We start from the raw sequence: 15,552 nt of genomic DNA on the forward strand, positions 1-15,552 counted from the left end.
AGAGGGGGAAAAAATTAGAGGAGATTAAATTTAATTTTTGGCTATAGTGCACTTAAATTGTGGGCACTAAAACTGCCCTACAACACATGTTATAGCAAGGCTACATTGTATTTGTTGTTATTATCTAATATTAATGTACAAATTGGAGCAATATGGCATTAAGGGCAAGATGCTACAATGGATAAAAAGATGGTTGAGGGGGAAAAGACAGAGTGTTAATCAATGGACACTGCTCTTTGTGGACTAATGTTATTAGTGGAGCCCCCCCCTAGGGTTTGGTGTTGGGCCAATTGTTGTTTTCTGTATTTATCAATGATAGTGATGAAGGTATATCAGGGTTAATGTCTAAATTTGCAAATGATATGAAGGTTGATACGGCTGTTAATGACAGTACACTACTGAAACAGGACCTGGCAAAGTTGAACATATGGGCTGAGAGGTGGCAACTAAACATTGACAAATGTAAAGTACTGCATATAGGTAGCAGTAACCCCAGAGTAATGTACCAACCAGGTGGTACTAAACTCAGGGTAGTGGAGAGTGAAAAAGACCTGGGGTAATTGTGCAGTCAGACATGAAGTTTTCTGAGCAGTGCAGACAGACTGCAAGAGTAGCTCATGGTGTCTTGTCAATGATATACAGGAATTCTGCTAGCAAATATAAGGTGGTGATTGTCCCCTTGTATAAGGCAGTGGTCAGGCCACACCTTGAGTACTGCATACAGGTCTGGAGGCCTCATTTTAGGAAGGATGTAGAACTCCTGGAATGAGTACAGAGAAGGGAAACAAGATTGATGAGTGGAACAAAGGGTTGCTGTTACCAAGAAATGCTTAAGTTCTGCAAATTGCAGCGTCTGGAGACTAGGCACCTGCGAGGTAATCTAATTGGGGTGTATGTATAAGGCCTTGAATGGTTTGAGCAAGCTCAATGCTGATGGGATCTTTCCTCTTGCTCAGATTACTCACCTGAGGGGACATAAATTCAAACTGAGAAGAAAAGACAATTGTAGAATAGATGTGCAAAAATTTGCCTTTAGCCAGCAGGTGGTTGATAGTTGGGACAAACTTTCATCTGTTGTAGTGGAGGTCAACAACTTGGGCAGAACTAGACAAGCATTGGGAGTGAATGGTTGAGTGAAATGGGAAGGGGTTTTTTTTTTTTTTTTTAATAAGCAATGTGCAATTACTCACACAGTGCTGTAGTCTTAAAATTAGCAGAAGGTATATTTTATGAATAGTGCATTACTTTTTTGACTCACCCTTGTAGAAGGAATTATAATTTATGCTATAAAATTATTATTAAATGCAGAGTCAGACTAAAAACTATTAATTGTTTACTTTTAAAAAACCATTTCGGAGCAAGTGACATGAGATTTTATAAAACTGTTTTTACAAAACAATTTTATGGTATGTATGTATGGTATACATGCAAATCTTTGTAACAGTAATATAAAATAGATGCCTTGGATTAATCAGTATTGCAAGAGAACCATCTCTAGAAATGAAACCAAATGAACTAGCTCCATACAGTTTACCAAACACAGTAATATAAACTGATAATAAGACTGATATGATAAAATATAGCCAAATGGGAATCTCCCCCCCCATTTCAATGTGGAACCAACTGTAATAAGATGACTCATCCATTAATATAAATCTTTTACAACTGTCACTGAAAACTGCAAGCAACTTCAAAGGAATCTAATCTAAATGCATGATGGAGTGTGTAATGTATTTAAATTCAGAACATAAGACACAAAGGCATTATCAGAATTCCTTTGAAATGATATATATAAAAGTGAAATCTGAACTACTCTGCACACTTTTATAAAATTAATGCCAAGTATAAAAATTAAACACATTCTACTTAACAGGTAATTAGGCCACATATTAAATCAGAAAATATTCATGTGAGTTATTTTTGGTATTGTCATTATAAATTTATGTATATTGTTTGGTGCATATAAAAATATATATTTTTTATTTTTTGAGAAATATACTAATGATAATAACATTGATTTTTATGTTCATATGCAATTACAGCTCCCCTAAATGACACCTTTTACTCTATTCAAAATATTTCATTAATTCAAATATTATCAATTATAAAAATTAAGGGAGGGGGGGGGGACATCCATGTATATGTTGAGAAATATGGTCTTTTTTTAAATGAGAATGTTAGAGCAAAATATATACTAAAAATGACGCACACGTCTAATAATTTCAATAATAGTTATATTTAGAGACAAAACGGTAATCTGTAATGTAATGGAAGACAGCATTTCAGAATGTTGGAGAAGTGGTGTGTGTGACAGACAGAGAGAGAGACTTACACTAAGGTAAAAAGGTATTGATATTTTCGATTTACTATGTTATATAAATCCATTTTGAATTATCTGCTGAAATCTGAGGAGTCATTTCTTATTAACCTATAAAGCTTTTATTAACCATTTTATATAACAAGTGAATGTACAAGCCCAAATTGTTTAGCAAGCTGCAGATACTGCAGCCTCTGACAGCTATGTTAAATGAAGTCTTCATATTCATCTCCATAATTTGATAATTCATAATCTCCTTCTCTTCCTACATTCAAAGTAACTCTTCCTTTGGTCTTCTTTTTATGTTTACTGGACTAAAAAAAAATTAAAACATTAATACATTATTAAATTGCTCAAAAAACAAATTTAAAACAGTTAAAAATATTATACTGCTTAAGTATTCTAATGATAATTTTACCGTAAAATATTAACCTGTTAGCAGTCACATGAAATCATATTCAGGATATTTCCAACCTTGTGGCACATTTTCACTCTATTTGATAAAGGATTCTTAAATATTTAATAGAAAATCAGTGGCAAAATTACTGCTGTAATTTTTGCCCACATTATGGAGTACCACTTCTATTAAACTGGGAGTGGTACTCATAAAGCTTTTATATTGGGGAGGGGGGGGTAATATAAAAACACCACTGGATAAAATAATTATACATCCTTAATAACATAAGAGAAATATTTCAAGTGGATAGAGATAAAGGAAATCACTATACAATTTTAAACTTCATATAAACATTTTACAAGAATGCCAAAACACATCTGCATTAAAAAAAATTTTAAATTCTAATTAAAATTTAAAACTGTTGCCAATAAACAGCACCCCCAAATAATGGAACATTCGAGCTAATGGCACACTGAGATTGGATGGTTACGTACAATGCAGATGTCTTGCAGTGGCAAAACAAGAAAATGGCAAGTCACGTGATTACTGTATTTGTTTACGCCTGCCATTCTGAAAGTAAATTCTGTACTGATATCACGGATTATACCGCTGTTTTACATTTATTTTAAATTAAAACCCCTCACTATGGCTCCTAAAGTTAAACCTCATACAGAGAAGAAAAGAAAAACATTAAAGCTCAGTGACAAACTTGATATAATCCAAACTATTACATTAGGGTCACTCAGAAAGTTAATTCGTATATCCACAAATTCATATATCCACGTGTATTTTGTCTGTAAATTGTGTGTTCCTTGGTAGATTTGCTTGTTTTGCTGGACGAAAAACCACAATTTCTGGGGAAATAACCTTGCTATCTATGCCTGAGACCAAATAACTCAGCCATGGAGTGAAAAGAGCCCATAAAAATTTGTTGCGTCATTGACGAGATTCGAACTCAGGACTTTTCCACCCGGTGTGGGGAAGATTCGCTTCTTTTCCACCAAGTGTATTTACCGACTTTTTTTCCTTCACCCCCCCCCCCCACAATGCAGCAAAAGCCTGTTATTCCTTGTACTGTATGGCTGGTGGCCTCTGTAGCCGAGTGGTCAAGAGCAGGAGTGCAGTAGCACACATAAACCGGGGTTCAAGCCCCTAAATATGGTCGATCTGCCAACCCACACTGGAGCAGCATGGCAGATTATGGTCCATTTCCCTCAAAGTGAATTGTTGAGGAGGCTTCCATCCTGCAGTGGGTTGATAATGGCTGCAATTTACCTTTTTTACTGTATGGCTAATACTGATACTCTTTAGGACTGAAAGTTTTCTATAATAAACAATCATCTGGAATTTTGTAATTGCTAATTTCATATATCTCAGACTCACTTGCACTGCTTCTCCTCACCATAAAGAGTCTTTCATTAGTAAGTACCTATTCAATTCATTAGCAACATTAGTTAGGTTGTTTATGACTCTTTCCCACACCAATTATGCAAGGAATCTGATCTGATTTGTTTTCTTCTTCTTTGTATTTACATACATGAAAAATTCCTTGTCCTCATTCTTTGCTCTCTTAGATGTTTAATCATACTCTGCATTTACTGTGGTACTATTACAGATTTTCTGTTGTAGGCATCTTTATTTTTCATTGCACTGTAACTTTCTCATGCCATCTTTTTTGGCTCTTTTAGACTGATCAGCTCTGTATTCATCCATATTGATATCCTCCTCATACCATATTTTCTTACTGGTATATATGCATTCATTGCATCTGTGACTATTGCTTTAAAGACATTCTAATGTAGATACCAAGTAGCATCATAAACTGTCATAGCCCCCGTTTCCTGAAATTAAAATCCATGCCTTTAACAACTACAGTATCTTTCCTCATCCTCCAACTAACAACTTGCATGACCACTTCTTACTAATGGTTTCTCTACTGTTAGCCCTATAATGTTATCTGTTTCATGAGTGATGATCAGAGCTAGAATATTCTAAGCCCTAGTATTTTCTCTAACATGATGGTACAAATAATAATCATTTCATTTACTTAATTTTTTCCTTATGGTGAGTTTCCCACAATTTTTAAATTTACTATTTAAAATATGTTAAAAAACATATTTAACAATATGAGGGTTATTTGATAAAGAATGATCATATTTTTTCATGAAAAACTATTTCTAGCTGAGATGTAGTATTTAAAACCAAACCAAGCTACATCAACAAGCAGCTGTGCAGTTGACTCATGCACGTTGTGACTTTGGCAGTCAGTCAATTTATAAACAATGTCAATTTGTAAACAATGGATTACATCCATTGTTTACAAAACAATGGATGTAATACACAAGGCACAATATGCTGCTTTCAAATTCTGTTTATGTCTCAAGAAAACATCAGCTGAAGTGTATGAAATGTTAAAAGACTCACTATATATGGAAGCATAGGTAAATCTACGCTTCCATATAGCACAGCTCACAGGTGGTTTAGAATGTTTAAAGATGGAAGTGATTTAATCACAAAAATTGGCAATCCTGGAACTCCAACCACTGCTGTCACCACAGAAGTCATAAGCACTGCTTCTGTAATTGTGAGAGAAGATGTTATTTAATAGTTAGGCAACTAGCAGAGATGTTGAGAATATCAGTAGGAAGCACACAGTGTATTCTCCATTCCATTTGCATATGACATGTGTTTGTGCAAGCCGGATTCCATGACTACTCACACCTGAGCAACAGCAACTTCACATGGAGATTTGTCAGGAACTGTAACGAATGGTCAATGAAAATGGTGAGGTTCTGCACAAGGTGATAATGACGGATAAGACATGGTTTCATCATTTCGACCCAGAGAGTAAGCAATAAAGCTATCTTTGGAAATCTACATAATCACCAACACAAAAAAAAAGCAAAAGTTGTGGCTACTGCAGGAAAGGTTATGCTCATCTCTTTTGTTGTCATTCAAGGAATGGATTACCAGCTGCCACCTCATATGACTGTTCAGGAGCTTACTACAGAACTGTACTGCACACTGGGATCACATTCGTTATAAACAACTAAAATTGCATGCAGGTGGGCAGATGCTGCATCACGACAATGCAAGATCTCATACTCTCGAGTACTTAGCCAGCATTAATGTCAAATGTATTCTTCATCTGCCCTACAGCCCTGACCTTGCACCTGCAATTTTTTTTTATTTCCAAAGTTAGAGAAGCAGTTGAAAAAACATTTCCATTCATCAGAAAAAGCTGTAAAGAAATCAGGTGATTTTCAAATGCATGTCAAAAAATGCCTTACACCATGGTTCAAATTTTTGAAGAATGGCAGAAATGTTGGAGTAAGTGCATTTCTCATTAAATGGACACTAATTTGAGAAGCCCCATCAAAATATGGATGATTAACAAATGTATGCTGTGAAAAAAAAAATTATGAACATTCTTATTTATTTTACTTTCAAAAGGTGATGGTTTACGAAGTTGGAGAAAAATTCGCAAGCTCAAGATATGATTTTATATATTGAATGATGTTGCTCACAACAGTAACCAAAATTTCCTCAATTTCAATCTTTTCCTCTTCTTCATTCAATCTTTTCCTCTTCTTCATTCAATTTAGCAAATCATCAAAGTATTTACTCACACTTCTAAAATATCTCTTTTCTGTTTTAACTTATCGCCCTCACTTTTAGTCATGGTTTTCCTCCTCTCCTAAGATTTTTAAACTAAATAGAAACACATTTTTCTACCTTCCTGATTCAAAGTTCTCTATATCTTTTCCAAAAATTTTCTTTAGCCTTTCTCATACATATATTACCCCCAATATTTTATAACCTTATAATACAGGCAGTCAGAAACCTTGCATAACATATCTAACTGCATCTTTAACCTCTTGGGTCCACCATGGCCTGAATTAACTGTCTTTACCCTGCTGTACCTCTTTTGTAGGTTCTATTAAAGTTTCAAATTTCTGCCACTCTTCCTCTAAAGCAGCATTTCCCAAACTGTGTTCCGTGAGATGTGAACAAGTGTTCCGTGAAAAATCATAATTAATAATAATAAAAAAATAAAATAAAGTAAAATAAATTTTGCATATTTGTAGTGTACACCACTTTTGTATCATTATAATATTTAACAATTTTTTTTCAGTTATTAATATACTGGCATAGACTAATAATCAAATAGACCACAGAAAACTTTATTTTGGCAGGCTTTGCATAGAGAAGTATGCGTAGAGATAATGACACCTACAAAAAAGTAGCAATGTGGTGATCTAGTATGCTGTTCATATGCGATTTGCCTGGGTTGAAGGAAAGGAGGAAGCAAACCAATATCATAACTAAACTCACTTCCTTCTATAAATTTTTTTGATAATTATTAGTATTTCGAAATATTATTATTAAAATATGTGACCATGGAGTTGTGGTTGAAAAAAGGAACTTTAAAATGAGAAGCAAAGTACTTGTAGTAGTGGAACTGTGGTCGATGAAAATGAACACAATTTGTCACATTTCAAAGTGAAGATGAACAATCGCAGACTTTTGTTCCCCAAAAATCCGAAGTAAAAAAACAGGACACCAAAACAAAAGTATAATGACAGTTATTTGAATTTTGGCTTTACATGTGTTGGAAATAAAGATGCTCCTAATGCACAGTGCGTCACATGTAATAAAATATTGGCAAACAGTTCTTTGGCTAAACTTGTGTTTTGTAACTGTTCCGTGAATATGTTGTGAGATGAAAAGAGTTCCGTGACTAAAAAAGATTGGGAAACGCTGCTCTAAAGTCATATGAGCATCACAAATATCATTTACCTTTGAAGCAAGAAAATTTTCTGTAATTAATGGTTGTTGGCATACAATAATTAAGTTGTTTATGAGCTACTTTTGTTAATTTTTTAAAAAAACGAACAAAAGTGTAAAAATGAAGTTTTGTTCACTTTTACACTCTCTTATATTTGGCACTAATTACATTTTTACTTAATGTTTAATTACCGTTTTCAATTTAATTTTTAATTTGCTCTAAACAAGATATATTCCATTTAACTATTATTTACCATCCTATTCTATGATATAGTCAATCTTGTTTTCCTTATTTATCTTTCTGCTGAAATACCTGTGTTTGTAATTATGAGTACAGGCTTGCAGAAGTTTCTGGTAGTCTTTCACCATTATTGCTATGTTTATCTTTTTCTTCAAAGTTTCCTAAAATATCTCTGTATATGTAATTGTCATTTCCTACCCTGGGGTTCCAGGTTACCTTTCTAGGTTAGCTATAACTAACCCAGAAAGGTAACCCTGAACACATCCTCTTTGTTTCTGTAATACCTGCTATTCCGATATCACATCAACCTAGATCTAATGCATGGTGGTGTTCCAGTGGCATATTTATTACTATGCATTGCAGTTCCCAAACAAGCACACTAAGACAGCCTTGTTGACCTATGCAACTTCTCAGCCAGTATGAAGGCTTGAGAAAACATAAGATGAAAATACTCTGGGACATTTTTGGATTAAGGGTACCATTTCTAAGATACAATGTCCAAAATTTTATGACATCATTTCCTATTCTTCAGCAGAGCTTTTTATTGGGTCTAAAATATCAACGATACCTATTTTTTTTTGCTCCACAATCTGCCATAACTATTGTGCATTTTCAAATTACTGTAAATGTTTTGTCTTACTACTTTTGTCTTACTAGATGCTACTTCAAACCTCATAATCCCTTTTGTTACAAAAAAGGTTTATGAGGGCAGTACATTGGATAAAAGGTAGGCAAGCAGAAGTGCATCTACAAATACTGACCCAGATGCATTCCAGCACATCTATCAAAGGTTAAATTCGCCACATGTAATCTTTACACAAAATTCTTCCAATTTAGTGGACAACAAAGCACACATTAGCTGCTTAAAATGTTCAGAAGATTAAATCAGGAGACCTTGGCCGTCATGGTACGATACAACCACATCCTACCCACCTTCTTGTTAATGCCTTATCCATAAATAAGTATACCTCTAAAATGAAGTTGCAAGTGCACCATCGTGTTTAGCCAGAGGCCTCAAAGAAACAACAGGAAGTCTTCCACCAGCAGTGGTAACACTTTATTCAGGAATAACGTCTAAGATTTAGAGGTCAGGTAGGAGATATAATACAGTAATGCATGCCGGCTCAAATATTAACCTTTCACAAATATACGAGGTGTGGCAATAAAATTCCTGGAGTAGTGCTGTTGCAATATGTTTAATGAGTTTGAAAATAAATGGAAATGGTATGTTGTAGTCCAAACTTACTCCAACAGAGTGTGGTACAGTGACTGTCCAGTAAGCTGACAAGTTGCAAGTAACAACCAGTTTTGTTAGAAACATTAATATTCTGTGTCACAATTTTGGAATGCAACAACGAACGAATATCAAATTTTACTTTAAACTGGGAAAATCTGCAACACAAACTTATGAAATGTTAAAAACATTAAGTTGTACCTCTGTGTTTGAATGGTATCAAAGATGGATATGTAGATTAGCATTAGTCATGGCCAATGATGCAATGTCCCAAGAAGAAGTTAGATTCCATCAAACTATGGAAATGAGGAGAGATTTGAAAAGAATCAGAAAATTGTGGCAAAAGATTGTTGTTTGACCTTCAGAATGATGGCTGATGGGCTGGATATGAATAAGGAGATTTGTCAAATTACGCATGAAGATTTAGGAAAAAGGAAGGTACGTGCAAAATTTATGCCATACAGCCTCATGGATGAGCAGAAGCAACGAAGAGTGTCATCGTGCAAAGACCTCATCCAGACTTATCAAAACAATCTTAATTTCCTCAACTGTGTTATCACTTGATACGAGTGTTGGGTGTTTCAGTATGACCCAGAGATGAAGCATCAGAGCAAGCAGGGGACTTCAGAAATCATCGCCAAAACCTATAAAGTTTCTTTTACAGAAGTCCAAGATCAAGATGATGATAATCATGTTTTTGACAAACAGGTTAGGATTCATAAGGAATTTGTACTGGAAGGGTGGGGGGGGGAAGATAGAAAGTCAATATTGTATTCTACCTACAGGTGCTTCAAAGACTACTGAAGTTCATTTTCAAGGTGAGGCTACAATTTTGAGAAAAATGCAGCTGGGTCTTGTTGCATGACATTCTGCATTTGTAAGGACATTTCTAATGAAACATGGCAGTGTATAGATCAACTATCCACCCTACTCTCCAAATCTAACACCAGCAGACTGGTAAAAACTGCCCTCAAAAGGAAAGAGATTTCGGGATGTTGAGGACATAATGAAAAACGTAATTACCAAAAATGAGCATCATCTACTTGGATGATGCTCATTTTGACTCTTTTCAAAACCTTTCAGAATGGTGTAATAAGAACCATTCAAACAGTTGATTACATTGAAGTAATAAAATCTTTTTTTTTTTTTTTTTTTTTTTTTGAGATCTTCACACTGCGTTCTTTTTATTGCACCAGTAAGGGAACTTTATTCCCACGCCTCGTATACGTAGTTGTTTTCAAGTATATTTCAAATAAAGTGTCCATTAATAAATGAAAGTCTTGAAATTTGTCCAGTATGTGCTGTCATCTCATACCTCTGTTTCCAACTAATGGTAGGCACAGTTTTAACAGATGTCTGCATGAAAACAACTTTGAATAGTGGAGGACACTACACCTGCTGACTATTGTTGTCCAATTTCAGCTTACAAAGCTAAAGCTGAAGCTGAATTACACAATAAATGAATAGATGTGTAAGGGATATTACTCTTCAAAAAAAAAAAAAAAGTTCTTTTTTCAAGCTATATTTTACTATGAATTTTAATATATATATATATATATATATATATATATATATATTTTTTTTTTTTTTTTTGCTTAAATTCTGGTTTGGAGATCAAGTCAGAATAAGAAGAAACTAATGAAACATTCAAAAAAAGATTTATTTTCACCAAACATCAAAGTATCATGAAGAAACTCACTGAATGCAGAGTGAACCCCATATAGAAAGACTATAAGAGGCCCATATAAAGTATAACGGTTTGCCTCAGTTACAACTCTGCAGTACAGTTCAGATAATATTTGAATACAGCCAATTCCCTACCAGCTTGCTGGTAGGGAATTCTCAGAATATAGCAATCAACTTCTTAAATTCAATAGGTGGAACAGGACCAGGGTATGTCTGCCAGGGTCAAAAGTTGATGACGTTGTAGGGCAGATATTATCTTTTAAGGGCACAAAAGGTGGTATTGTTGTACATGTCGGCACTAATGACCTAAGAGTAAGAGATCTGCAGATTTACTTAACGAGTACAGGTCAATGCTGAAAACAAGTTGCAAGTTAGGGTTAAATTTGAAAGTATCTGCAATTCTGCCCAGACACAACAGGAGGGAGTTTATGACAAGAGTCTTGTCAATCAATTTGGCCCTGGAGAGATTGTGCAAGGGCTCATGTGGTAGAATTTTTTTCAGCATGGTCTGTGCTTGCCAACAGGCAAGACTGCTTCTACAGGGATGGGATAAACTTAAATAGAAAGGGTGCAAGAATATTTGCTGATGCTATTGAGGCAGTGTTAGGTGGATCAGAAAACTGCTATATTGGGCGGGGATACACAGTCTAAAAGATTAACGGTAGCCACAGGCAGAGGCGAAAGTGATTCTTGCACTGCTTCTATTGTAATGAGCAGCAGCCTAGAGAGCAAGTTGATGGGGACTTCAAGAGATGCTGGGAGTCATCATGGAAAAGTAAATACATGGGCTGTGTTAGGGTAACTAAGAGTTGAAACAGGTATATGTATACTTGCATGTACACCAATGCTAGGAGTATAGTTAATAAATTTGATGAACTTGAAGTGCTAGTCAAGACATCAAAGGCAGATATTATTGGGATATCATAGACATGGTGTCACACAGATATAAGCAGTGCAGAATACTGTAATTTGGTGAGTACAATGTGTACAGAAAGGATAGACGAGACATGAAGGGAGGAGGGGTTATGCTGTTAGTTAAGAAACACATAAAATCTAAGGAAGGGCATCAATTGATGTTGGTGGACAATGCAATGATGAGTCTGTTTGGGGTGACATAAACACTGGGAAAGAGAAAATGAGAGTAGGAGTGTGTTATAGGCCTGACAACTCTGATGAGTACAACAAACAGTTATGCAGAGAAATAGAGTGGGCCAGAAAATCAGAATGTATTGTAATGGGGGGATTTTAACTTTCCAGATATTGACTGGAATTTGTGAGTTGGTCACTCGCACACTAGTAAAACTTTTGTGGATTTATTGGAGGATTGTTTTCTACAGCAACATATTCGAGAGGCAACCAGGGGGAGTAATACCCTTGATCTGATTATCAGCAGTGATTATTCATGCATTAAGAATTTGCAGATAAAGGAACCACTAGGTGAAAGTGATCAACAGTGTACTGATGTCGGATTTACTTAAAGATGTAACTACCATCAAGGGTATATGGAAGGGTTTTTGTTTTTGTAAAGGTGTCTACAGCGGTCTCAGACAATTTTTAAATTCTATACAGTGGGATCAACTGATGACGTTATCAATGGTGAATTGGATAAATGGGAAGCCTTCAGGGACTTAATCTTGTAGGCTACTAGGCTTTTCATACCAACTAAGAAATACTGTTCAAGGTTCAGACCTAAATGGATTTCGGATGAATTAATGAGGCTCGTGACAAAAAAGAAAAATGCATGGGATGCATATAAATTATCAAGCGACACAGAAGCCTACAGCAGATATAAGCTAGTCTGTAATCAAGTCACAAAGGAGGTTAGGCAGGCGAAGGCAGATTACGAGAAATCTTTGGCAAAGAAAGCAAAGAAAAACAGCAAAGTGTTCTTTACTTATGTAAACTCTAGAAGGAAGGGGATGAATCAGATTGGTCCACTTAACATAGATGGTTTGACTATTGATGATCCTGCTCAAGAAGCTGATAAACTGAATGAGTATTTTGCATCTACATTCACACATGGAGTTATTCAAGGAGGGGAATGCCAGAAGTTTATCAAACTCTAACAGTTTGATAAACTTCTGGTTTATCAAAATTATTACAAAATCACTTAAATAAGTGATTTTGTAATAATTGAGAGCAAAGTGGAGGAGAAATTGTTGAAGTTAAACATAAAAAAGGCACCTGGGGCAGATGGAATCTATCCAGTTATAATGAAGGAGGCAAGCAAGGGAAGTAAGCAAACCCTTAGCCATAATTATGAGAGGATTCTTAGAGTCAGGGGAGGTCCCCATAGACTGAAGATGTGCAAATGTATCCCCAATTCACAAAAGGGGTTTCAAAGGGTGACACAAATAATTATAGACCTGTTAGTTTAACTTCTGGGGAAAATAATGGAGTTGCTGGTTATGGAGGTGGTACAGGATCACCTAGACAAGACAGCAGTAATAGTTCAGACACAGCATGGGTTTGTAAAGGGAAGTCTTGTCTGACCAATCTGATTGGATACTAACGATGTGGTCACAAAGCAACTGGATGCAAAAAATAATTTTGATATCATATACAAATTGGAGTGGTACGGCATTAAGGGAAAGTTACTGCAATGGATAAAGGGATGGTTAAGTGGGAGATGGCAGAGAGTGGTAATAAATGGACACTGCTCTATGTGGAGTAATGTTGTGTTATTAGGAGTCCCCCAGGGTTCAGTGCTGGGCTCATCACTGTTTTGTGTATTTATCAATGATATCGATGAAGGTATATCAGGCTTAATGTCCAAGTTTGCAGGGTTGTTAATGACAGTAAAGACAGTATGCTACTGCAACAGGATCTAGAAAAGTTAGGCAGATGGGCTGAGAAGTGGCAACTGAAGTTTAACATTGACAAATGCAAAGTACTCCATATGGGTAGCAGTAACCCAAGAGAAATGTACCAACTGTGTGATACTACACTCAGGGAGGTAGAAAATGAAAAAGACTTGGAGGTAATGGTGCAGTCAGATATGAAGTTCTCTGAGCAGTGCAGATGGGCTGCCAGAGCAAGTCATGGAGTTTTGTCAATGATATATAGGAATTTTGCTAGCAGAGACAACGAGGTGATTATCCCTTTGTATAAGGCAATGGTCAGGCCACACCTTGAGTACTATATAGAGGTCTGGAGGCCTCAGTTTAGGAAGGATATAAAGTTGCTAGAACAAGTACAGAGAAGGGCAACAAGATTAGTGAGAGGAACAAAAAGGTTTGCTTACCAAGAGAGGCTTAAATTCTGAAAGTTGCAGCATCTGGAAACTAGGCACCTGTAAAGTGATCTGATTGAGGTGTATAAGGTCTTGAATGGTTTGAGAAGGCTCAATGGTGACAGGATACTTCCACTTGCTCAGATTAAGAACCTGAGAGGGGAACAGATTCAAATTGAGGAAAGACAGTTGTAGAATAGATGTGCGAAATTTTGCCTTTAGCCAGCGGGTAGTTGATTGTTGGAACAGACTTCCATCTGTTGTTGTGGAAGCTGACAGCTTAAATAAATTTAAGGCTGAACTAGTCAAACATTTGGAGTGACGGGATGGGTGAAATGGGAAGGGGTTTTTTTTTGTTTTTTTTTTTTGGCTGATGCTGTGTTAGTTTGCTTTTTTGCAACATATGCCTCAACTAATGCTAATGCTAAATGCATATATGCGTCTGAAATACAGTAAAGATGTCTTGTGTGAATTCAACTCAATGCTCTTAGAGTGAAACTGCTTTCACTTGCACTTAATGTCAAGTATATGTCAAGTGTCCTTCCAAACAGTAGGCTAGACATTGTTCGCATGTTGCATCACATATGCTCACTCTCCCCAAGTGTCCTCAGCTAACTGAAGAGATTTCACAATTGCTTAGCTCCTTAAATATGTCCTTAATCCAAAATGTTGAGTAGTTTTGATTTTTTTTTTTTCTCAAGTATATTACCCATTATGTTTTTTACGTAGCAAAAACAGGTGAAAATGCCAAAATGAATAATTAAAATAATTCCACATGCAAAACAAAGATTTCAATTAAAATAAAAATCTTCATAGTTAAAAATAAATAAATAAATAAATAAAAGGTTAATGCATTATACATTAAACTCTTGTTATAAGTGTGAGTGTTACAATGGAAAGTTACTGTTTTCATTATATAGTAAATGACATTAATAACACTCTTACTAATAGTGTTATGTGAAGTGCACTTCCTCCATAAAGCTTTCAGCTTAATGATCTCTGGATCACTAAGCTGAAAGGGAGTTTCCTGTATATAATTTTCTGTCTTGCTATTTTGGAGAAGTTATGCTCCTTTCAGAGAAAAGAAGCATCAGATTTTTCTCACTTCAGATATGGCTTCATTGTCCACTAAGTCAACTTATTTCCTACCTGTGTGTCCAACTAATGATGGGCACCATTTTAAAAGAGGGTAGAATAATAATAATAAAAAAAACAGGTTTGAATATCAAAGGAGACGTTGCACTTGCTGTCCACTGTTGTCCAATTTTGGTTTACAAAAGAAGATCAAAGAAATTCTCTATAATTTAAGTAAAACTAAAACTATTAATATTATTTTAATTAAATAACATCAGACAGAAGACAAGCACACATTCCTGTGATAAAACAGGATTTAGTTTTGTTGGGAGGCTACATTGTCAAGGAAACAGATAACATTTTTTGTAATAGGAACAGATGAACTAGAATGAGGGCATGTCTGCTGAGAGAGCAACAACTGATTATGTTATCAACAGATTGTCAAATTTTAAGGGGATAAAAGGAGTATTATATTTGTGGGGCTAATGACATTAAAAGCAAACAAAATGATTTATTAGATAAATATAGGATCATGCTAAAAAATGCCAAAAGTTAGGTCAGAAGTGTACATGCCTGCAAATTT

The 15,552-nt window shown here is 35.4% G+C and overlaps 1 protein-coding gene across 1 annotated transcript in view; it reads right to left on the reverse strand.

Moving 5' to 3' along the window:
• Nucleotides 1-2,459: 2,459 nt before the first annotated feature.
• eIF3j (eukaryotic translation initiation factor 3 subunit j) overlaps nt 2,460-15,552 on the reverse strand; it is a 211,216-nt gene continuing 198,123 nt past the window's right edge. The window contains exon 9 of the mRNA XM_090368455.1: nt 2,460-2,631. Coding sequence (XP_090224581.1) covers nt 2,524-2,631 — 108 coding nt within the window. The 3' untranslated portion in view covers nt 2,460-2,523. The remainder of the gene's footprint in view (nt 2,632-15,552) is intronic.

Source organism: Mastigoproctus giganteus, chromosome 2, assembly GCF_048544385.1.
Source record: "Mastigoproctus giganteus isolate SK-2022 chromosome 2, ASM4854438v1, whole genome shotgun sequence".
NCBI lineage: Eukaryota > Metazoa > Arthropoda > Arachnida > Uropygi > Thelyphonidae > Mastigoproctus > Mastigoproctus giganteus.